This window comes from Betta splendens, chromosome 21 (genome assembly GCF_900634795.4).
Source record: "Betta splendens chromosome 21, fBetSpl5.4, whole genome shotgun sequence".
NCBI classification, from domain to species: domain Eukaryota; kingdom Metazoa; phylum Chordata; class Actinopteri; order Anabantiformes; family Osphronemidae; genus Betta; species Betta splendens.
The window spans coordinates 48,410-73,178 of record NC_040899.1 but is presented as its reverse complement, the minus strand read 5'-3'; the positions used below and the strand labels follow the sequence as shown (position 1 = coordinate 73,178).

Here is a 24,769-nt window from a genome sequence, read left to right as displayed (position 1 = left end):
TCCAAATACTACAGCGACACAGGGGAACGTAAGAATGAAACGCTGGTCGTAGCAGCGGTAACAAACAATTTATCCACCATCTGTGTTAAATGTTACTTTGTTACTTATTCTGTTACATCGCGAGCGTCAGCTGGCTGCGCGTCATCTCGTTCGCTACACAGTGATGAACGGCGCCACCACAGAACAGCGCAACTTGAACGGTGCAGACACTAAATGCATTAAAATATGACGACGTGGTTTTTAGTGGTTGTCACCGTTGCCTCAGAGCCAGAAGGAGCCCAGAAGTCTCTGTGGAGTTTACAGGTGTCTGTTGCCGTGTCTTCGTGGGTTTTCTCCCACAGTCAGGTTAATGGAGCTGCTGCAGATCTTCACATTGTAACAAAACTGTATGCTTGCTTTGATTATTTATATTTTGTATATTTTGCATATTGAAGTTTATTTTTCAAACGCTGGTTCTGTATTTTGATGAGATTTAAAGAGTCAAAATGAAAGTTTTGTTTAAAAAAGTCTGGTATGGTATTTTTAATAAGCAAAACATCAAATAATATTTCTAATTTTTTAAAATCTAATTAATACGATCAATCTATTAATAAAAAAATTGACAGATTAATTGGTTATCAAAATAATCATTAGTTGCAGCCCCAGTTAGATTAACTAATTTGCTTCTGACAATCAGTTAGTTCTGTTGTTTCCTGCTCTCAAACCTTCTCAGTCTGTGATGTTATCACTAATTATCAGTGTGATAAACCACCTTAACATTTACTAGCATGCCGACATGGAGAGGATCACATGTACTGTAACTATGTACAAAGTATCCACTAAAGGACTGAGGACATAAGGGCTGTATTTATGCCCTGTTACAAACCCCCACATGATCTGTTGACTGGTCTTTGATATACATGTTATAAATCCACTTTACTTCCTTCACAATGTTCCCGTGGTCACCACAGTGAAATACCCACTATTTGGTAATCATATGCTTGATGACCCCCCCACACACACACATAGCATGTCATGACAACACAATTTCCCACATTCCTCCCTTTTTGACACTAAGTTTAAAATATACTGTGGGAGCCAATATTATCTTTACCATACTGTCTTATTATTGTTGTCTTTTTATATTTGGCACTGCTGGGTGACGTGTGGGTGGAGTCAATGGCAGGTGACTTGGGACACTATTTAAGGGACGTGGCCACAGGTGCATGGCAAAGATGGAATTGTGTATGGACAATAAAACTAAAACCATCTGCAACATATTACGTCTTGACATCATTTCTGTAGCAGTGAGTTAATGCCAGGACTCCCCTTGTCAGCAGCGACTAAGTAAGGCGCAGATAGTCGCTACATGTACAAGGGAAATTATTGTCCATTTAGTGTCAGTCTGCCTTTCAGTCCTCTGTTTGAGCAATGTAAAAGCAAAACTGTGTTTTAAAAGCTCCTGTGGAATAGTCTCAGTAACCATGTTGTTACTGTAGTCAAACAAGATAAAAATGTGAAGCAGAAGTATCACAGGTATCACTCTGATGAGGTCTTACTATGGCTTTCATGACCGTTATATAGAATGGACCTCAATTTAATCATTTTACAAATATTTGGTTTGGCTCGCACCGCAAGCTCATCCATCTAATTAGGAAGAGATCTCTTGTTCCTATGATGAAGGAGGGGAGAGTCTTTTTACTAAGTTGTTTTCCAGGGCAATGTCCTCAGCAGGTTTTCAGTAGAAGCTCAGCGGGGATCTCGTGTCTGTCCCTGGGGAGAACTATGGTGCTGTGCAGTGTAAGCAGCTGCTCCACGCTGTAAATTGTGGGCACGCTAGGTCTGATGCACATCCTTGCTTTGGAGGATATACTTGTTTAATATAGTTTCTGGTATTTTTGGAGATGTAGCAGATTGATAATATTGTTTCATCACAAGATTCAAAAGATTTTGTTTGATTTTAATGTATTGTAATTCAATTGGATTTCCATTTTGAGTTCAAAAGAATATTTCTCAATAAATTTTCTGGAACCTTTCATTCCATAAAACCCTGTAGATCGTCCACACCGCCCATTTCAATGTGTGCTTTTCAGTCCCCCTTAATGAATGACCTAATGGAAACACCATTCCCTCCATGCGGGTTCGGTGTTTCGCCAACAAAAAGCCGTGAGTCCCCCTTAATATCAAAGCTTTTATAAAGAAGAAGAGAGCATTTAAATCAGGGGACAGGGAGGAGCTGAGGAGGAAAATCCGTGAGAGGAAGGCCAGCTACAGAAGGAAGATGGAGGAGTAACTGAGAAAGAACAACGTCAGTGACACACCCACAGGCTGAGGGGCGCCTGAGCTGGGTCAAAGAGCTGAACTTACATTTCAATAGGTTTGAGACTCATCCCAGCAACACTTCTCGACTTCACACCACCCTGAGACACTCCTTCAACCCCTGTTCTTTTCCAGCACCCAGGTGAGGAAAGAGTCCTAAAGTCCTGCGCAGGCGAACTGTGTGAAGTGTGTCTTCAACCTGAGCCTCAAGCTGAGGGTGGTACCACAGCCCTGGAAGACCTCCTGCGTGGTACTAGTGCCCAAGACACCGAACGCCAAAGACCTCAGCAGCTTCAGACCAGTGGCCCTGATGACACACCTGATGAAGACACTGGAGAGACTGGTCCTGGGTCACCTTCGCTCTGCAGTTGGAACCTACCTGGACCCGTTGCAGTTTGCCTACAGACAGGGCATCGAGTAGAGGACGCCGTCAGGACTGTGTGTCTGACACTTTGACCTGCAGTGTGGGGGCCCCACAGGGGACTGAACTGGCCCCTTTCCTCTTCACCCTCTATACGTCAGTCTTCAGACACAACACGGACAGCTGTGTTCTGCAGAAGTTCTCTGATGACTCTGCGATCGTCGGACTGATCACCGATGATGACGATACAGAGTGCAGAGGACTTACTCAGAACTTCGTGGACTGGTGCCAGCAGAACCACCTCCTCGTCAATGCAGGGAAAACGAAGGAGATGGTGGTGGTTTCCCCAGACGGTTGCTGTCATCTCATCGATGCACATCCAGGGAAGGGACATTGAGAGAGTGGACTCTTACAAATGTCTGGGTGTGTATCTGAACAATAAACTGGACTGGACTCATAACACGGATGCACTGTACAGGAAAGGTCACAGCAGACTCTACCTGCTGAGGAGACTGTGGTCTTTTGGAGTAAGGGGGCCACTCCTGAAGACCTTCTTTGACTCTGTGGTGGCATCAGCCATCCTGTACAAGTGGTCTGCTGGAGCACCATAGTGAAGGACAGGAAGACACTGGACAGGATCATCAAAAAGTCCAGTTTAGGACATGGTGCAGGAGGAAGGTGAGAGAAGGGTCCTGGCTAAACTCACATCCATTCTGGACCAGGACCTTCACCCACTGGAGGACTCATTGTCTGCTCTGGAGAGCAGCTTTAGTAACTGACTGGTCCACCCTCGCTGTGTTTCCACAGATCTTTCCTACCAGCTGCCATCAGACTGTATAACCAGAACTGTTAACCACGTCCCACTACATTCACTCACCCCACTGCATGTGGTTCTGCAGAGCAGATCACCCAGTAATCTGCTCTGCACAATTTTTGTGCAAACTATGTGCACTATTACATATCTATTCTATATTTACACATTATGCAACAAATTTGCTGTGCAACATTAGTGACTTACTTATATTCATCACTGTGCAATAACCCTCTCAATGACCTCATACAACATACTATGATGTACTGTGCTAACACAAACTGTTCTGACGCTGTATTCTCTCTAATCTGTACTTTCTGTTGTGTGAGGTAATTTCCCAACTGTGGGATTATAAAATTATCTTCCCTTATCACTACTGGACAGAAAGAGACAAGGTTAGATAAACATGGAACAATGATGCGAGGTTATTGGATAGAAGAGATAGAAGGCAACAGAGTAGCTCAGTGTATAAATTAAGTCCCCCAGTAGTCTATGTCTATTGCAGCTTAACTAAGAGATGGTTCCTGTGACTAACAATAATTGCCAGTGACCTGAACCATCTCTAACTACAGTATAAGCTTTATCGAAAAGGAAGGTTTTAAGCCTAATCTTAAAGGTGGAGAGTGTGTCAGCTTCTTGAACCTGAACAGGCAGCTGGTTCCACAGGAGAGGAGCTTGGAGCTAAAAGCTCTGCTTCCCGTTCTACATTTAAAGACTCTAGGAACCACGCGTAGCCCAGTGCAGGTTTAACTCATTTGCCCAGGCTTGCTCACCCGTGACTTGGTAACCATTTCCAGTCTCACCGTTGCCTGAGATGTGTTTCAGTCCCCTCCATACATCACAGACGTTGTTTTGCTCCAGCTTCTTTCTGTAGCTGCCATTGCACCTTCTAATTTTATATTTTAAGTCCCTCTGCACTCTGCATAATTCCTCTTTGTCCCCTGAGAGAAAAGCCCTCTTCCTCTCGTTTAGAAGAGCTCAGGGGTTACCCAGGGCTTGTTATTGGAAAAATGTCTTAGTTGGCACAGTGCATTTCACACAGAATTGTATGTAGTCCGTGATGCAGTGTGTAAGACTGAGTGCCCTCCCCATGTGGACTGCAGAGGGGAAAAAGCAAATTGAGTAGGTAGTATTGTGTGTTGTGGCTGAAAATGGTCAAATCCTAAAACGCACAAAATGCATTGCAAGACAAACCTCCTGACTTGCAGTGATTGGACCTACCTTACTGCAGGGCGTGTTACTCCTCCAGGTCACAGACAAACGTTTCGACATTGCTGTTTAAAAAAAGGTTAAAAGGGTACTTCCGAGTACTCCCGTGTCCAAAACACGACAAGCAGTAACTTGTAACTGCACTTATGCGTCTCAGTGCAAGCTTAACCAATAAACATTCTAATATATTACTTACTCAGTGCTCATTTGACTATTTGGTGTGTTTTTTGTGGTTTGTCCTTGGCATCTTGAAGCTAGTTTTGACTGCTACTTTGCTTACATGCAGCACAAAACTAATGATTTGTAACACACACGTTCCCCCATCAGCAGTAGAATTCGCAACTTCATCCAAGAGAAATCGTCAGCATCGGTTCATTACAGTGCTGAGTTATATTCAGTTGTGTTTCTATTGGTGCAGTGCAGAGACACTATGCAGCTGGTTCTCTGCTGCTGGATGCCTGCTCTCTCTGCTGTGGAGAGGCGGAGAGTGAGTGCATCCAGTGGCTGAACCTTGGGGGTGAGGTTCCACCTCAACTTTATCAAATTATCCTTCTTAAATTAATCTAATTTTGGAATATACTATATTTTTCTCTTTCCAGCGAGCTTAAAGTAACATTACGCCATAACACAACATAGACATAATAAATCCATCATTCAAATCAATGTGAAATGATTACATAAAATCAAATACATGTGATTATCGAAGCTTGGGGTGTAGTTCTGCACTTAGAATCCTGGTACCCGATAGGTGATGTTTATGTTTAACTCAGTCCTGTTGTAGAAAAAAGAGTCACCTCAAGTAAGTTTCCTAAACTTTGGGTGAGTAGCAGGTGGTGGATTGTCTCAAAGTTAGGGTTTACGCACATGTTATGTTAAATCTGTGACTCTGTCACCTCTGAGTTTATTAAATTCAGCCATGTCATCTAGCGCGCTTCACTGGAGCAAACAAGATCTAGAACAAACTGTGTGGCAGTCATGATCTTCAGTTTGATTTCTGACATGTTTTTTGTGTCAACCATTCTTTATTGTCATTTCAACTGTATGAATTATGTATAGATTGAAAGGAAAAAATGTCCTATGGGATCATGGTACTGCAATAATAAAGAAGAAGGTGGATAGAGTATTGTACGGTCAGATACACTAAGTACTGTCAGTTTTCAGTGAGTTTGTTGATGAACTGAATAGTGTCACACTGAAAACTAACCTAAAGCTTGAACCTTTTTAAACTCTAACGGGAGTTAGGTTTCAAGCTTCATATAACTTTAACATTTTGTCTTTAAAGGTATACTTCACCATTTTTTAATGGGGGTTAATCAAAAACATGTTGAGTAGTATTTAAAAATTAGGGGCCAAGCAGATACCTCCATATTTTTCATGTGAAGAAATTATTATTTATTTTTCAATCCCCCAGGGCCGCTTTTCTCTGCTCCTGCCCCAGCAACGGTCCCAGTGTTTTTTAAAAGATCCATGCACACGCTTTTTTCATGCTCCACATTGCTAAAGAATTGGATCTTGACGTCTCAGTAAGGTGTCTGTAACTTTTCATGCCAAAAAGCTCTGTAGATCGCCCACACGGCCCGTCTGAAAATGTGTGTTTTAAGCTCTCGTCCACAACGCTCTATTTTCGGAGTGTGTCGGAAGCTAAACTGATCGCCACACCCCTTTGAGGAAGCGCATAGCCGTAATCCGCCGCGGGAATCAAACGTCACGGTCACTGAATCCATTGTAACAGTGACACTGGCTAACTCGTCCTCGTAGTGGAGTTCAACCATACGTTTGATCCAAAATCTGACTCTGAAGTCGAATTGGAGGCTGTTGAAGTGGTTATACTTCAACTGTTGAAGTGGTTACACTTCATCTGGCGCAAGGTACGTCTAAATGGCAAATTCACGTTTAATTTAATTTGATTTATATAATACGCAACTTGATTAGCTGCTAACACTAATACTAATGGTTGCAAATTAGCAGCCTGAATTAATACAACAGAATATTCATAACACGACTACAGCTTGTCTGGGAGCATAGCTTGATAAACTAATATAAACTCATTTTTACATGTTTTTTTATTTCTCGTTCTGCTGCTGTGTAAAAATATTTTTTTCTATAATGGGATCTTCATCTGCAGCTTATATTTTGCTGTACTTATCTGTAATTAAGTGCCAATGTAGGAACAGTGAATGCCTACAGAGGCATGGTGTGACAGCAACTATTGCTTTCAAGATATTGCATGTGTTTATTACTTTTATTAATAAATTAAAATTTCGATAAAACTTACCTCAAGACGCCTGAACTAGATGCCAAACCTACTGTCATGTATGGTTGATGATCCAGGACTGGAGCCAGTATGATTGAATGTGTATTCATTACAGAACACATTTAATATACAGTATATCAGACAATTACACATGCATGGAATAAATCAGTATCTCAGAAATTCATAAAAAACTTTAGAACATTTTACTATTTACAGATTAATCATAATGTACCTGGGAACTCTGGTTTACAAACATAGTTTTGTTTCTAAATATATTGTGACCTAATATTTTTTTAATTGCTTTTAGTAAGGTGTATGATATATCAAGTGCTAATATATATCTAATAGAATTGTAGTTATTGTTTTTTTCAGTACTATGTCTGTGTGTATCTCAAGTTGTTGCAGGTATCTAGCCTAGAAGTGTTGTCAGCTGGTGCTGGGGACTTCTAGGGCGAAGAGTCCAAGTCATCCCACCTTCCCTGGCCTGGATCAGGGCAGTGTTTCCTGAGGGACAAGGCACCTATGTTGGACTTAGACCACCTGTGAAATACCTGGCAATACCTCAATAAAAGCTGAAATATTATAAAACATTTATCTGTTTTTCCTCATTAGGTATATACATACCAAAATAGTTCAGTGAAACAGCAATAGTCAAAGCCAACTTTATTTTTAACCAATGCACCAGCACTATAATGCTGGATAAGTTACCGTCACAGTTCAATTTGCAGACCACAAAATGAACGGGTAGGATTCATAGTTATGTTGAAAGCATAGTTTCTGGAGTGGAACAGGTACAGTCATGGGCAGTTGGCTGGGGAGATGTGAGGATCTTTTTTGTCTTCACGTGTTGGAAGACATCGGAAGCAGTGCAGCTGCTGTACAGATGGAGGATGCAGCTGTTTTCCTTGACACCACTCTAGAAGGTATAAAGAATAGAATAGCAGATTAATGAAATGACCAGTATTTCCCATGTATCTCACAACCTTTACAGATCTAAACAATAAATAGAGGTAGTTAGATCAGTTTTAATGGTGATTGGTCAGCGCGAATGCAGACGTATCCAGGCCGCCAAATTTGAAACGATGGTTCTTGAACCGGATTGGATAAACTCTCAAAAATGTGAAATAAGTAGTGGGCGTACTTCTAACACACCAGGAATATCTTAACGTGAGCCAGGGAGTCAAAAAAACGTAGCAGAATGTCCAAAAAGTGAATTGCATGTGTGTTTAAAGATGGGAAGTTTGATTCTGTTAACTGACTCGGATCTTTAACTCTCCAACAGTAAATGTCAGGGAAGCAGGGAGCGAAGGACCCACACGCACATCTCGGAGACCGGACTGTTGTATAATATTCTTATAATATTTAGCAGAGGTACAGACAGGGATAAGCAAAAACACAGTCAAAAACAGACTAGAGTCGAATCAAGGACTTACTGTCAGGAAATGCTGGAAAGCTGACATCAGGTAACGTGAGCAGAGAACTGGCAAAAACCATCACAGGAACTGAGGCTTAAAGACATGACTAAATGAGTAAATGGAAACAGCTGAACCGGTCACATGAATGAACAAATCCGACAAACACAGACAGGAACTAAACAGTGGTCAAAATAAAACAGGAAGCCACACAACGCCAAGCCCATGATGCTGGATCCATGACAGAACCGCTCTCTCTAAGGCTAAATCTAAGGCTGAACAAAACACTAGCAGGGTGGCGGAGGGAGGATTGGAAGAGGGTCAGAACAAAATCATGAAAACAGGGGAACTAGGAAACACAGAGACTGGAATGCTTTAACTCAGGCAAAAATGAAAAGAGTCCATGTGTAAGTGTCCTTTAACAGGGGCAGGAGCACAACAATGTCCAAAACCCTTTCTTGAAGGAGGGTGCAGGCAAGAGGAGTCTTTGCCCAGCTGTTGCTGCTGTGTCAGAACAGCACACTTAGTGCCCAGGAACCACCAAAGGGTTCTGTGAGGCCGCCGTCAAAACTCCAAAGATTGCCTTCTGAGACCCACAGGGAGCGACAGTGTCCACCAGGATGAGGACGGTCCAGGAGACTGGAGAATCGAGGTGGCCGACGAGAAAGGAGGCACCGCTGCTGTTGCGACCGGAGGCGACAAAGATGAGGCCACCAGAGGCGGCAGAATGCAGAGCGACCAGGGTGAGTCGCTTGAACCACCAGGAAATGAAACAGGAGTGGTCCCCACTCGATGCTGCGCCCTCCCTCGTGCAGCGTTTGATTTGTGGCAGACAAGCTACTGTAACCCTGATTTCTCGCTGTTGGTACGGGCAATTTTCTTTATGTGGTATTCTTCTTTAATGCACCACACGGCAAGACAGTACGGCACATGTACACTTTTTTCTTTACGCCGCTCTTATCCAACGCGCGTCACCTTTTTCCTGCCCCCCGTCAACAAGGACAGGTAGGAACTAATGTTAATTTCAAATAAAATCACTGTAGCTAAAATGACACTTTTCCCAAACATAAAATTAAAAAATAAAAAGGAATACTAAGGTCACACTACAATTTAAAAAAGTGAATAGGGATGATCTAGACCAGAGGTCTGCCACCGGTAACACCCACGTTTTCAATGAAAAAAACACTGGCACGGCAATATTATATTATTTGAGAACATTCAACATTTGTTTTTTAATCCAAAGAAGACATAAAAATCGGGGCTCAGGGGTTTAACATTTTATATTTTATTGACAGAAGATCGTAGCAATTAACAGCATACCTATTCAGTCCCCGTTCCCATTTATATGGAATACAAGCAACGATCAAACGTAAGCGTCATATTACGCCTTGTAAAACCATTAACAGATGATAAAACATTGTCAAGGCATCGACAAGGACAGCTAACTCGCTTTTCCCTGCTTCAAACAGCTGCTGTAACTGAGGGCAACCCGTGCGGCATCACCGGTCAATCTGGAAATGTATTCATTGGTTCGGACGTTGTTCTGCCCACTTTCATGTAGACACAAAACTCGTCAAAGCAAAAGAGCTCAGTGCAGCATTTGCAAATCAAATGTGAACGTTTTAATTTTTTTTGTAAATAAAAATAATGTTTGCCCTGTTCAAACCTTGGGAATAAAAACGATTCTGATTCTGAAAGCGGCTGATCAACTTTGTAGGAACACATTTCATATGGTACAGGTGAAAGGGAGACTAACAACCCAACGCAGCCGAGGCTGTAGCAGCAGAGAAACGCAGATCTTTGTCCTGCGTGTTGATGAGCGTTTCCCCTTGGATGTGGATGGCCACGCCCACGTTCATTCACCAGACGGACATTAAAGAGGGAATAACGAAATAAACAGCTGGTTAACTTAGTAGGAACACCTTGTAGTAGGACATGGTATATTTAGAAAACCCAGTAAAGGTGTGTGAACTGGGGAATACACGGCAGCAGCGACTGAAGAGCAACTGAATAGAGTTGATGTCTTCCTCGCTGACAGGCGCATTTATTTGATAATGCACGTACCTTGGCTGACAGTTAAGTTGAAAAACACACTGAATCTTTATCAAACCATCCCTGAATAACATCTATGAACTGCAGTTTCTTCCTTGATTGTCCATGATTATTATGGACTATTATAGCGCAAATCTTCGCCAGTCCAAATTGTCTAATTAATACTGTGTTTACAATAAAGGTAATCAATAATAATAATTGTATTTTCATTTTAAAATGCACTGCATATTTTAAACGAATGTCGAAGTGCTACAAATAAATTAGACCAGAAAGCTACGATAAATACATACGTTTATTTTTGCAGAGTAAACGTATGTAGAACAAACTACTTGCTGCATTTTTGCCTGTTTTATTGGTTTGTAAGGCGGTGCTTTGATTAAAATCTGTTTGCCGCCCATCGATAGAAACGAAAACGCCTGTGAAAGTGGCTGGATGGACGGATAGGAAATGAAAATGTTGAAACGTACACGGGTCGAATAAGTGATCTCAGCCACTCAGTTACAATGACACGCACAGTCAAAACAAGTCAAACTGCAGTTCTGCAGACACAGAGTAAACACGTACTAACAAACATGTTGCTGTAATGCGTCGCTGTAGATCTGCTGATTTCTGGCGTCCTGTCAAAATTACGATCGACAACTGCTGTAAAACAAATTCCTATGATTATTACGGTTATTTACGTAAAATCTACGACTATTGGAAAACATTTATTAACAAGTTGTGGAAGTTTAAAACCGAAATAAGCGGCTGTAGTTGCAGATGGACTGCGCTCTACGTCTTTACTTGGCCATGGGCATTCAAATTATATTAATTAAACCGCGACGCATAATCATGGTATTATGTGAAGTCAATATGTTGTGTGTGTACATATTTTTAAGAGACACGATTTAAAGACACGAAAAAGCTGAGGAGAATGAAAACAAGAACGTGTTGCTGGTGTGGCGCTGCCTGTTCTAAACCACACAGAACAATTATAACTTTGCAGTGAACAGAAAATAACTAAGCCATCAACAAGTTGTTGCCCTTCATACTCCCCACGTTTGAGCACACAACAGATACTTAATAGTAAAAACTTAATAGTAAAATAGGTCTGGTGTAATATATGTGTGTTACAGGTAGAAATGAACAGTCGGACCTCAGTTACGCTGTAGTGCTTTGGAGGCTTCTAATCAACGCTGCGCCACCTGGTGGTTAAAACGAGACTAGCGTCCTGATTTTTTTCAGCCGGCTGCAGCATTAAAAATCTTTAGTCAGCGACGCACTCGCTGCACCGTGGCGACGCGTCGGTACTGCAGTAAAAATCCTAGTCACTTTGAACTGCTACCACTGCGGTGCTGCAACATGGACTGGGGTCGCTTTGATGTTATTGTCAAGCCACGAGCTGGAACTGCCTTAGTGTTGGTGGCAAAACATGGGGGCGAAGCAGGAACTGGCGATGGCGAGGAGACGAGAGGTGGCGTCCGATGAGAGGCCAGTGCTTTGGTGGGCGCATCCAAGTCCTCACGCATCGAGCATATCCTGTCGAAAAGCTTCCCCACACCAGGGTAGTCAAACCACCAGTATTCCTCATCCAGAATAGCGATGGCGTCTTCCATGACATCCAGTAGTGCCTCCGCGTAGACCCTCAAAACCTCCGCAAAGCAATAGCGGAGGTCCTCGGGCACATCGGCCCAAGTGGAGTCCATGATGTAGCAGAAAACACTTCCCGAAACAAAATATAAATCCTACCTCGAACAAAACCTGATGGACTGGTGTTAGCTGGGTCCAAGCGTGGCCAGATTGTTCTGTCAGGTAAGCACGGAGCAAAGGACCCACATGCACAGACTACAGTAGAGTCAAACCAATGACTTACTGGCAGGAAACGCTGGAAAGCTGAGCAGACAATCTGGCAAAGACCATCACAGGAACTAAGACTTAAATACATGACTAAATGAGTAAATGGAAACAGCTGACCTGGTCACATGACTGAACATAGAGTTAAACAGACAAACATAGACAGGAACAAAACAGGAAGTGGTCAGTACACAACACCAAGACCATGACACTGGATCCATGACATGATAAAGTGAATGAATCATTTCGAGTCATTCGTTCATTTTATTCATTTACAGCAGCTGGCACTGTGAGCGTTGTAAAAATGGTCGCAGTTCTCAAACACTATATACTGAAGACAACATGGTTTGCTTGGGTGGACAAATCATAATCACAAAATGCCACAAGGAATTCAAACCATGTTAAAACCTAGCAAATACACACCACATTAACATAACTTATGTCCTGCATCTTCCCTGCCATTATTGTTTAACAGCGCGACAGTCACTTGGTAGTGGTCACATGAGAAATGAACGAACAAACGATCCATGAGGATCCGTATGAATGAATCACAAAAGAACGTTAGTGCTTGCTAACTATAACTGTATTATATAACAACGACATGTTAAATAACAGGGCAGCTATTTGTGGACTTTTACCAGCTTACGAGCTTCATGCCACCGAACACAGCTGAGATGTTTACACCGTGCAGTTAACGTGCAAGACGTTGAGGCTTGCATGTCATATGCACCCTTTGTCGTTGTTATGCATTAGCATTGAGGATTGACATATGGGAAGCACCCATATGTTGAATGGACAGAGCCAATAGAGCGGATTCTTCTCTCGTGTAAATGGCTAGTTTGTAAGTAACTGTAAAGATTTTCACTTATTCTTACAGACAACCCACGCAAGACTGGCTGTGGCTTAAATTCGGGTGAGCTCTATAGCCCGGAAAATATGGTACTTGTAGGAGCCAGAGGACAGAACAGATAAGTTACCCCATGTGGAGGAGGGCGAGGCTGCCCCAAGGAGCTGGCAACCATCATCTGGCAGCACGTATAGTGGTAGCGGTTCAAAGTGACTAGTGTTTTCACTGCAGTACCGACGCGTCACCACGGTGCAGCGAGTGCGTCGCTGACTGAGGATTTTTAATCCTGCAGCCGTCCAGAAAAAATCAAGACGCTTGTCTCGTTTTAACCACCAGGTGGCGCAGCGTTGATTAGAAGCCTCCAAAGCACTACAGCATAACTGAGGTCCGACTGTTCATTTCTACCTGTAACACATATATTACACCAGACCTATTTTACTGTTAAGTATCTGTTGTGTGCTCAAATGTGGGGAGTATGAAGCGCAACATCAAATAAATATCGTCGCATTCACATTGAAACATTATCCATGACTAGCGCGTGTCATTGTAACTGAGTGGCTGAGATCCGCTTCAACACGGAATCAAAGCACCGTCTTACAAACCAATAAACCAGGCAAAAATATTTGTTTTATTACCAAAAGATACGGAACTGGAGTTTTTGCTTAGAGACAAACGGAAAACAAAAAAAGTCGTTCTCTCGTTACCTCTGCTTATAATTTGGTGGAGACATCAAACTCTTACACAAACACGTGACGTGTTTCGGAGTCATGTGTCCAGACAGAGTGACCAATACACAAATGTATGGATGTGCAAATACAGGCTACGAGAGAAACGGGGGAGTGGTGCACTAGTTGTAGCGAGAATTTCTTTTGACTGTGCATGTCATTGTAACTGAATGAGTGGCATTTTAATTTCCCATCCGTCCATCCAGCCACTTTCATCAGCGTTTTTGTTTCTCTCCAAAGCACCGCCATACAGACCAATAAACCAGGCAAAAATATTTGTTTTTTATAAAAAGACACGGAATTGGAGTTAATATGTTTTTATTGTTTAGAGACAAACGGAAAACACAAAAAGTCGTTCTCTTGTTACCTGTGTTTATAATTTGTTTTGGTCTTAAAAGTTACACAAACACGTGACGTGTTTCGGAGTCATGTGTCCAGACAGAGAGTGACCAATACACAAATGTATGGATGTGCAAATACAGGCTACGAGAGGAACTGGGTAGTGGTGCACTAGATGTAGCGAGAATTTGTTTTGACTGTGCGTGTCATTGTAACTGAATGAGTGGCTGATGTGACATCTTCAGCCCATGTACGTTTCAAAACTTTGATTTCCCATTCGCCCATCCGTCCACCTTCACCAACTTCTCCTTTCTCTTGCTATGGGCGGCAAACAGATTTGAATAAAAGCACCGCCTTACAAAACAATAAACTGAGCAAAAATAGTTTTAACAAAACACACGGAATTGGATTTAAAACTGTTTTTTCGTTTAGAGAAAAACAAAAAACCTCTGTTCTTAATTTTTAATCGTAGCTAATCTGGGGATGGGTCGCGGGGCAGCAGTCTTAGCAGAGAGCTCCAGACTGCTGCTCGAATAAAACACGAGATCGAATGATATGTGATGTGTTTCGTACTCAGATGACTTGGAGCTGAGTTCGACCAAGCTTTTGTTTATCTCATGATTGCTCACAGTCGCAAACGCAAACTTCACACCCCTCCCCCCTCCTCCGTAGAGGCGCCCAGACATGCTAATGTGTTGCTACTACTCGATCAGCAGGTGAGAAATACTTCAGCTCCGGGACAAAGCTCCGTGGGAGACTGGGCAGCATCGGGCGGCGTGATCAGCTGCAGGTCTGAGACTCATTATGCAGCAAGTAGTTTATTCTACATATGTTTACTCTGCAAAAATAAACGTATGCATTTATCGTAGCTTTCTGGTCTAATTTATTTCTTCGACATTCGTTTAAAATATGCAGTGCATTTTAAATTGAAAATACTATTATTATTATTTATTATCTTTATTATAAACACAGTATTAATTGCACAATTTGAACTGGCGATGATTTGCGCTTCTTCCATAACAATCATGGATAATCAAGGAAGATACTGCAGTTCATAGATGTTATTCAGGGACGGTTTGATAAAGATTCAGTGTGTCTTTCAACTTAACTGTCAGCCAAGGTATGTGCATTATCAAATGAATGCGCCTGTCAGCGGGGAAGACATTAACTCTATTCAGTCGCTTCTCAGTCGCTGCTTCCGTCTCCTCCCCAGTTCACACACCTAAAGTGTCCAAACCAATGAATGCATTTCCAAATTGACTGGCGATGCCGCACGGGTTGCTCTCAGTTACAGCAGCTGTTTGAAGCAGGAAAAAGGGAGTTAGCTGTCCTTGTCAATGCCTTGACAATGTTTTATCGTCTGTAAACAATCTAAACAGTTTTTATGGTTTTACAAGGCGTAATATGACGCTTACGTCTGATCGTTGCTCGTATTCCATATAAAAGAGAACAAGGACTGAATAAGTATGCTGTTAATTGCTACGATCTTCTGTCAATAAAATATAAAATAAAACCTCTGAGCCCTGACTTTTATGTCTTCTTTCGATTAAAATGTTGTTTGGGAAACGTGGCATTTCAGGTACTCTGATTTTATTTGTAATTAACATTACTTCCTACCTGCCCTTGTTGACGGGGGACAGGAAAAAGGTGACGTGCGTTGGGTAAGAGTGGCGTAAGAAAATTGTAGCCCGTACCAACCGCGAGAAATCAGGGTTACAGTAGCTTGTCTGCCACAAATCGAACGCTGCACGCGGGAGGGCGCACCGTTCAGCTTCTTATTTTCAGTTTTAAACTGCCATTAGTTGCCATAACTTACTTACGTTCATAACTATACTAAATACTATAACGCGACCAGCGGTTCATGGTCTTGGTGATCCATGCACTAAGTAATACGTTGTCATCTTGTGAGTCACATGATGACAATGATGAGACGCTGTTTTTCCAATAATCAAAATTAAAAGACTGCTTCCACTCAGACTCAAACCCCGGACAAAAAGTTCTGTTTTGCGGGAACAGAACGGTTAAATGAGCACTGAGTAAGTAATATCTTTGATTGTTTATTGTTTTAGCTTGTGTTGTGAAGTTTGACTACAGTTATGAGCTGCTGCTTCTTGTGTTTTAGAGTAGGGCTAGCTTACGTTGCCAACGTTAGCTTGTGCATTAGTTTGGTTGCCAGCAACTCTGATACTAAATAAAAAATTAATTCTTTATTAATTCATTTTTTAGGTCATTTTGGCGGGCTGCGTATCATCACAGAGACAACCGAATTGTTTTGCCAGCCACTAACAGCAGATGAAGAAAAGAAGAGGGTGGTTGTGGAATCTGTGGCTTTCTATATCTGTCTGATTTGGTCCAGAATAAAAGGCTGCTGAACAACTTAGAAACTATGTCTTTATTTAAACACTTATATATATAACCTTTTGTTAAAGACATAAAGCAAGGTCAGAACAATTTTCTGTAAGCCAGAGGCGTTACGCCATGCAGTCGGTGGATCAGGTAGGTCCAATCGCTGCAGGTCAAGTGTGTGCGCAGTGCATTGTGGGTGCTGTAGGATATAATTCTTTTCAGACACAACACATACTGCAGCAGCTTTTTCTTGTTTTCTCTAGACACAGACCATCAAAGTTTTTTGCACATTTGGCTAATGTCCATTTTTTATTGTACAACTTGCTTGTGAACTATCACTTTAAATTCTGCAGGTAAATGTTTGCTTGGTGCCGATTCAGATGTTTTGGTTGTTGTTATTTAGATTCACATGTTTATTACCTGAGTTTGAGATGCTTTTATTTTGACAAATCATTTCCTGTTTTTCAGGGGAAGCCATACATATTTGACCAAGTGTTTCCACCTAAAACAGAACAAGTTCAAGTGTACAACACCTGTGCCAAACAGATTGTCACAGGTTTGTCCAAAATTTATTATTTATTTCAAATAAATAAAGACGTAAGAAAATTAGCTCTATAGAATGATCGTAATTTAAATTTTAGAAGTTTTAGAATAATTTTTTGGTTTTGTGAAGTATCTGGACTTGCTGCATTCTTTACAGAGAGTTCCTGCTTTCTGCCAGTATGTTTTGGACTATTTCATTCTGCATGTTGTGTGGCAGACCTCTAGTTCTGCTGATCTGCTACGTGGTGACCCTTAAATGTACTGTGCAAAGATAAGTCCCTAGGCTGCCTCAGTGCTGACTGACTTTTCATTCAGTGGCATTGAACTCATCTTTACACATTACATTTAAGGGTCAGTACATTTAAGGGAATTGGGTAAATCAAACATAAAACTAAATAAACCATTTCCATAGGAAAATGCAGAGTGAATGCTGAAATTTTGAAAAGATACTGAAACATTTAAAACCTAGCTCAAAGTAGCTGAAGCATTTGAATCATAAATGAATTTACCTCAAGAGAATTTTGAGTTGTTTCAACTTAATTAAAAATCTGCAGAAAAGCTGCAGTTGAGTTTTAAATTGATGGTAGTTGAAGTAAATTTGCTGTAATTATTTTCTATTATCACACCAGCTCAATATTACAATTACATTTTTTAGTTCAAGAGCTGAATGAATAGCTCAAAGCTGTGGAAACACTGAAAACAGGTGAAGGTAGCTGCAGAGGAAGCAGTTGAATTTCAAATTGAGAAAAATTGCATTTTTGCATGTGTGGGTAATTGCTAAACTATAAAATAGTCTCATTAACTGGTGATAATTAAGAACTCGGAAATCGAAAATTCTCTATTAGAGCTAATGATTTTGACTTGAACTTTTATTTTGAAAGGATTTGGAGGCAGTGCGTCTGGTTAATTGCTAAACTGTAAAACAGTCCTAATAACTAGTCATAGATAATCTGTCAGAAGCAGAAATAATGCTATTAAAGCCACTGACTTTGATTGGGGCTTTTATTTTGAAATAATTTGGAGGCAGTGTGTGTGGTTAATTGCTGAACTGTAAAACAATCTTAATAACTACTAATAGATAACTCTTCAGAAGCTATGAAAATGCTAAGGAAAAAGCTAATAATTTGGATTGGTGCTTTTATTTTAAAATGATTTGCAGGAACCGTGTGTGGTTAATGGCCAAATCGTAAAATAGTCTAATTCATTAGTCATAAAAGTAACCAATCAAAAGCAGAAATATTGCTAATTAAAGGGAATTTAATTGGTGCTTTTTTTAAGATTTGGAGGGGGAAGAGTGTGGTTATTTACTAATCTTGACAAAAAACGATGAAAACGACAAAATGTTGACAAAGATTAAAACGATGACAGCGATTAAAAATATGATGATTAAAAACAAGATTAAAAAGATGACAAAGATTCAAAAGTAGACAAAGATTAAAATGTTGACCAAGGTGCATTGTTGACAATCAAGAAAAAGCTGACTAGCCGTTTAATTTGAAAGGATTTGAGGAGGTATTTGTAGTAAATTGCTTAACTGTGTAATAGTTTAATAACTAGTCATAATTAACCATTTATTTATAACCATTGATTTATAACCATTGATTCTTGCCATTTAAGGTTATATATTACATTGGTGTTTTTGTTTTGAAAGGATTTAGAGGTTGTGTGTGACTATAAAATAGTCATTAAATTTCACAATTTATCATTCAAAAGCAAAATAGTCCTATTAAAACAAAAGATTTAGATTAAGCCCTTTCAGAATAAAAGCACCATAGTAAGTGTGTATGGTTGTGGGTGGGGGGTGGGGGTGCAACCAGCTGTTGAAACCAAGCAAATCTGTTAAGCAAACAATCAGTGCAAATAAATAAGCAGGGGTGTATCTTAGGCTGATTAATTTATAACTAAACAACTGCTGTACTGTGGTTTACCTTGGAGATTAATACTAATACCAATAATAGTGTTAAGGTATGTACACATACTCATACAAACATAAACATATATCATATACATACACATATGCATTGTTATACATCTCATACTACTTAATAATAGCCATGACATACTGTACAACACCACAATTTCCATATTTACACATTATTGATATTGGTAGTGATAAATATCAGTAATACTTACAGTTGGGTTTAGAAAGCCTGTTTATCAGCTCAGGTGTTGCATGTCCCACTACAAGGTTATTAAAGCTGTAGCTTAACATTGTTCCCCCTTTGGCTGAGGCAGACTTTGGTGCATAAACAATGCCACTGAAAGCCAGGTTGATGGGAGGAGCTCGACCACTACGCCCAGCCAACGAGCGGATGGGAGTACTCTAGCAGCCAGGGAGCCCACACACCTTCTGTTCCAGGAGGGCAGGTGTTGAGACCCAAGCCGCCCACACAGAACCCCCCAGGCAGAGCTGCAGCAGCCACAGAGACAGCACCCGAGGTCAGAGTGGGCCACCGTGGGTCAACACTGTCCACCCCATGAGAACCAGGGGCAAACACTCCCCCCAGTGGGAGGGTCGGCCTGAGAGAATGGAGCCCGAGGACCACTGTTAATCAATCTTTAAATAGTCATAATTACCCAGCCAAAAGCAGAAATATTGCTATTGAAGCTAATTATTTGGAGAACTATTGCCAGCTGTTGCCAGTAAATGCTTTAAGCATTCACAAGCATTAGCAAAATAAGCCAACGCTACTCCAGACAGTCTAAAACACCATAAACAGGAGCTCATAACTTTACTCAAACTTTAAAGAACAGCATATATGCTGACAATGTGTTACTGTTTCTCCTGGAGCCACAGTCGTCTCTTCCTTCAACTATCAGCCTCATAGATGAATTCTCATGACTTTCAGAATACTCTATTAACTGGATGAAAACATTAAATACTTGCGCATTGAATTGTCGTCTAGGCTATCAGAGCTTATTGATCTAAACTACAATCCATTATTAAAACAAATAGAAGCCAACCTCAAAAGATGGCAGTCCTTACCCATTTCAGTTATGGGAAGTATTGCCACCATAAAAATGATGATCCTGCCAAAAATTAATTACATATTCTCAATGATTCCAACTCAACCAGCCCAGGCGTGGTTTAAGACATTAGCCCCTTAGCTTTCGAGCCCAATTTAAAACCTATTAATTAATTAGGATTCGATTGGGCATATTCCAATTAAAATGGTTGTAGTTCCTTAATGGTAAGGGCTATAATATTGAGCTTGGTGTCATTGGAAAGGAAACTTCTTCTAGTTTTCAAAGAAAGAAACATAATTTGTTACAGCTATATAGGAGGAAAAACAAATGAAACACAAACCTTAAATAATTTTTTGATTAGCCCTTGCCTAGATTTTTCCCTTATAGATATAAGCAAATATCTCCCTGGTGAATGGTCTCATGACAAAAAACCAAAAGGGATCTAAAAGAATGAAGCCTTGTGCATTTATATATGAATAAATAAATAAATAGTGTGTTAAATAGTGGCATTTTTTAATTACTTTTATGATTAATTAATTATTCCCCCCTCCCCCAAAATCGGCCGGGCCCAGGTACCCCTAATAGGTCACATCTCTGACCTGGATCAACCTACAGACACCAGGGAGGGCTCAAATGAAAGCTTACAGTTACAGTTACACAGTTACAGTTACAGTTGTAGTTAAAGTTATACAGGAGAAAAACAAAAGAAACACAAAACTAAAATAATTTTTTAATAATTTTTTGATAAGCCCTCGCCTGGATTTTTCCTTTATAGATATAAGCAAATATCTCCCTGGTGACTGGTCTCAGGACAAAAAACAAAAGGGATCAAAAAGAATGAAGCCTTTTGCATTTATATATGAAGAAATAAATCAAATAGTGTTAAAAACCAGTAAATGGGACATTTTTTAATTACTTTTATGATTAATTAATTATCCCCCCCCACACCAAATTCTGCCTGGCCCAGGTACCCCTAATAGGTCACATCTCTGGCCTGGATCAACCCAGAGACACCAGGGAGGGCTCAAATGAAAGCATACAAGCTGTAAAAATACCCTATAATGCTATATTTGCGTTCACTATAACCTAATATAATATATGTAACAACTGAGCGCCCCTCCCCCACTCATCGTATATCAGCAGAATCAGTGCTTTCTCTGGGACACGGCTACGTTGGCTGTTTTGTTCCAGCATTTACGAGGTTAACTCTAGAGGCCTGTGAGTGGAGGGAGGGGGGAGGGGTATGGTTTGAGGTCATGTGCTAGGGGTTGCTATGGTGGGGCCAATGAACAGAGGTTTACGGCTCAGTTGGTCTCGTTCGAAGCCGAAGCCCGGGAGCCTCCATCTTGAAAAGTTCCCGTTACTTTCGCTTTTGAATTTAGCGAGTTATGGCTCACAGAAGTTGGAAAAAATTATTTTTCGCTCACGAGTTAGAGCAGAACACTTGTAGTTTTTGGACCAGTGTGGATGTACCGTGTGTTTTGGACCGAAACGCTTTATTGGATTACATTCTCTGGATCGTAACGAACGTAAAGAGACCACACACGACGTGATTGAGCGCGATTTGAAGCTCAGAAGTCGTCAAAAGTAAGTGATGGAAAATTTATGGATTTATGGTTATTGTTTTTTAAACATTTGGTGACTGCGCTGTGGTTGTTGTAGCTGGAAATGGTGTATATGGTCGGAAAGACGAAAGTCTAAGCTTTCCAACGGTGTTCAGCTTGTGTCGCTGAGGTTTAGCAGCTGGGCTGTACACGGTCATAACTCGCATGATGCCCTCAGGCGTCCCTCAGGAGGGACAGTAGAACTTAAACTCCTACATCTCACAGTTTTTGTGGAAAACCAAGCCACCATGAATTAGTTTAAAAACTCTTCCAGACGCTGCGGCGGCCTAGAACTACCTAACTTCCACCACTATTTTCTTGCCAATAGATTGAACCATGTCCACAAATGGATAAAAACCATGCCAGGAGACTCCTCCTGGATAGACATTGAACAAACATTTTGTGGAAATATGCAGATCTGCCCTTTATCAGCACCAAAATCAAACATCATAGTTGTTAGAGCATTAGCATAAAAGCATCTCTGACAGCCTGGTGGGATTTTCTTAAAATTACGGGATCTTCGCTTACTCTTTGCCAAAACACACCTCTCTGGAACAATCCAGACATCATACAAAACAAAAAGGCAATACACTTTCCAACTTGGCATATCAAAGGGATAACACATCTGAAACATGTTTTCACAAGAGACAAGTTTACCTCTTTTAAAGAATTAGTGTCCCACTATGAAATGACTAGTGCCAATTTCTTAGAATACCAACAACTAAAGTCAATACTTAATGCAAAAAGTAAGAATACTGCCATCCACATGCAACCACCACCAGTAATAGAGCGATTTATTGATATATCAGGGAAAAGGACAGTATCCAAAATATCTTAATTTCCAATGTAGACCAGACAGTGAGCCTTTTGATCTCTAAATGGGAAGCTGATCTCAACATCACCACTAATTACACGTTCTGGAATAATATATGTTCTAATTTATTCAGAATGACAAAAAATACAAATTTACAACTAATACAATACAAAATTCTTCATAGAACTCACTATACAGGACAAACGATGTTCCAAATGGGTCTCACAAACACAAATATTTGCCCTCACTGTACAGATAACACAGCAGATAGATTCCTACATGCATTCTGGTCATGTTCAACTGTGCAGCAATTTTGGCAAAGAGTATGTGAACACCTGTCAACCCAGTTAAGCTGTCCAATCCCAGCGGCCCCTGCACTTTGTCTCCTAGGAGATCTAAGTGGGCTTGATCTAGAGAGCTTGTTAGATTATACCACCTTAGACACATTGTCTGCTTCATCAAATGAATGACCAAAACTATACTCTGATTGATTCCATTTCCAGGTAAGGATGCGTGGGGCTCGGGTGCTGCATCATGTCTGGCACAGTGGTGGGGGGGGTGACTGGTGGTTAGAGGTGCCTGCCTGCCTAAGGAACCAGGACAACGGGACTAGTGGATTCTGGGCTGGCCGCATGGGTCCCCTGCGGCGGGGGTGTGGTGGCCGCTGAGACTGGCGGTGTGCGGGGGCGAACCTGGGGGTGGAGATGTGGGTGACCTGCGTCAGGGGAAGCCCTCTGGGGGTGCCTGCCTGTGCTCGGAGGGGTGTCTATCCCGGGTGGGGCGCTACCTGCCCTAGTGGTCCGACGTCCTCTGGTGACTGCTCGGGCCTGTTGCGGGGGGGGGGGGTGCTACTCGGGCTACAACCTTCATTGAGCCCTGGGCGGAGGTTGGCCTTAAGGCACAACCGCAGAGTATGTGTGTAGGTCTGAGTGTAGCATTACATGGGGCGAGCATGGGCATGCGAGAGAATGGGCAAGTGTGAAAGAAGGGTGAGGCTCTGGCTGTGCTGCGTGTGGTGCCTGGGCAGTAGTACTGCGGTCCCTGGGTCTTGGCTGTCTCTTCCTGGCTGGGAGTTGTGGGGGGCGGACAGCGTTGACCCACGGTGGCCCACTCTGACCTCGTGTGCTCTCTCTGTGGCTGCTGCAGCTCTGCCTGGGGGGCTCTGTGTGGGCGGCTTGGGTCGCAACACCTGCCCTCCTGGAACTGAAGGTGTGTGGGCTCCCTGGCTGCTGGGATTCTTTCCTTTACTTGTTGGATGGGCGTAGTGGCCGAGCCCCTCACATCACCCTGGCTTCCACAAGTGGCATAGTTCATGCACCAACGTCTGCCTCACCCTTTGGGTGAATAACATTAAGCTACAGCCTTACTAACCTTGTAGTGGGACACTTTCCAAATCCAACTGTAAGTATTACTGATACTTATCACTACCAATATCAATAATGTGTGAATGGGGAAATTGTGGTGTTGTATGTCATGACTTTTATTAAGTAGTATGGGATATGTATAACAATGCATATGTGTATGTATATGTTTGTATGTGTATGTGCACATACCTTAACACTGTTATTAGTATTAGTATTAATCTCCAAGGTAAACCACAGTAGAACAGTTGTTTAGTTATGAATGTGTTAGCCTAAGGTACATCCCTGCTTATTTATTTTGCTCCGATTGTTTACTTAACAGATTTGCTTGGTTTCAGCAGCTGGTTGCACCCCTTACCCCCCCTCCCGCATACACACCCTAAAGCAGAAATTTAACCTGCCCACCAACACAGCAACATCACACATATTTTGGATTAGCTAAATAAACCATAAATCAAGAAGAGTATATATAGTTTATAAAATACTCCTCTTGTTAAAGCAAAGCTGTCCATCACAATATGGCATTCAGCGTAAGATATGCTACTTGTCAAACGGCTGGACAGAACAAAAAAAAATAAAAAATCACAGCACAAGTTAAAACAATAAAAGGTTGAAAATATTACTTACTCAGTGCTCATTTGACCGTTCTGTCTGGGGTGTTTTTTTCTGGTCTGTCCTGAAGCTAGTTTCCAGCTTCTCTGAACATATGTAATCCAAAACTGATCACAGTATATACACACAGTCCTCAGTGGAATCCGTAACTTCATCCAAGAGTAACCGGCAGCGGTAGATTCATTGCAGCACTGGGATATTCGGTAGTGATGTGTCGTTCGTGAACGATTTGTTCCATATGAACTAATCTTTTATATTACTCAGTTCAGTTCCATGCAGTACCTTCTCCCGCCACATGGCAGCAGCTGCTTAAGATCAGTCCGCAGGACAGGAAATAGAAATGATTCGTTCAGGACTCACTCAACTGAGACTCCTTCCTCA

At 41.5% G+C, this 24,769-nt stretch overlaps 1 protein-coding gene and 1 long non-coding RNA gene across 12 annotated transcripts in view; one reads left to right on the top strand and one right to left on the bottom strand.

Moving 5' to 3' along the window:
* Positions 1–24,769, top strand: part of LOC114847415 (kinesin heavy chain-like) — a 56,918-nt gene that overhangs the window by 2,146 nt on the left and 30,003 nt on the right. For 8 of the 11 annotated variants that reach the window (XR_008693384.1, XR_008693383.1, XM_029137130.3 and 5 more), the window contains exon 2: positions 16,956–17,043. The exons of 1 other annotated variant lie outside the window; for it this stretch is intronic. Coding sequence is in view for 6 of the 10 variants with exons in the window: in XM_029137130.3 (XP_028992963.1) it covers positions 16,956–17,043 (88 nt within the window). In the remaining 4 variants the exon portion in view is untranslated. Of the gene's footprint in view, positions 1–16,955; positions 17,044–21,283; positions 21,585–23,561; positions 23,817–24,769 lie in introns of those variants that run through there. 2 more of the 11 variants (XM_055504970.1, XM_029137133.3) reach the window with 2 other exon arrangements.
* On the bottom strand, positions 7,580–9,614 carry LOC129603493 (uncharacterized). Its single transcript, XR_008693387.1, has 2 exons — positions 8,367–9,614; positions 7,580–7,849 (listed from the first exon to the last, which is right to left on the bottom strand). It is a non-coding gene; the product is annotated as an uncharacterized LOC129603493 (long non-coding RNA).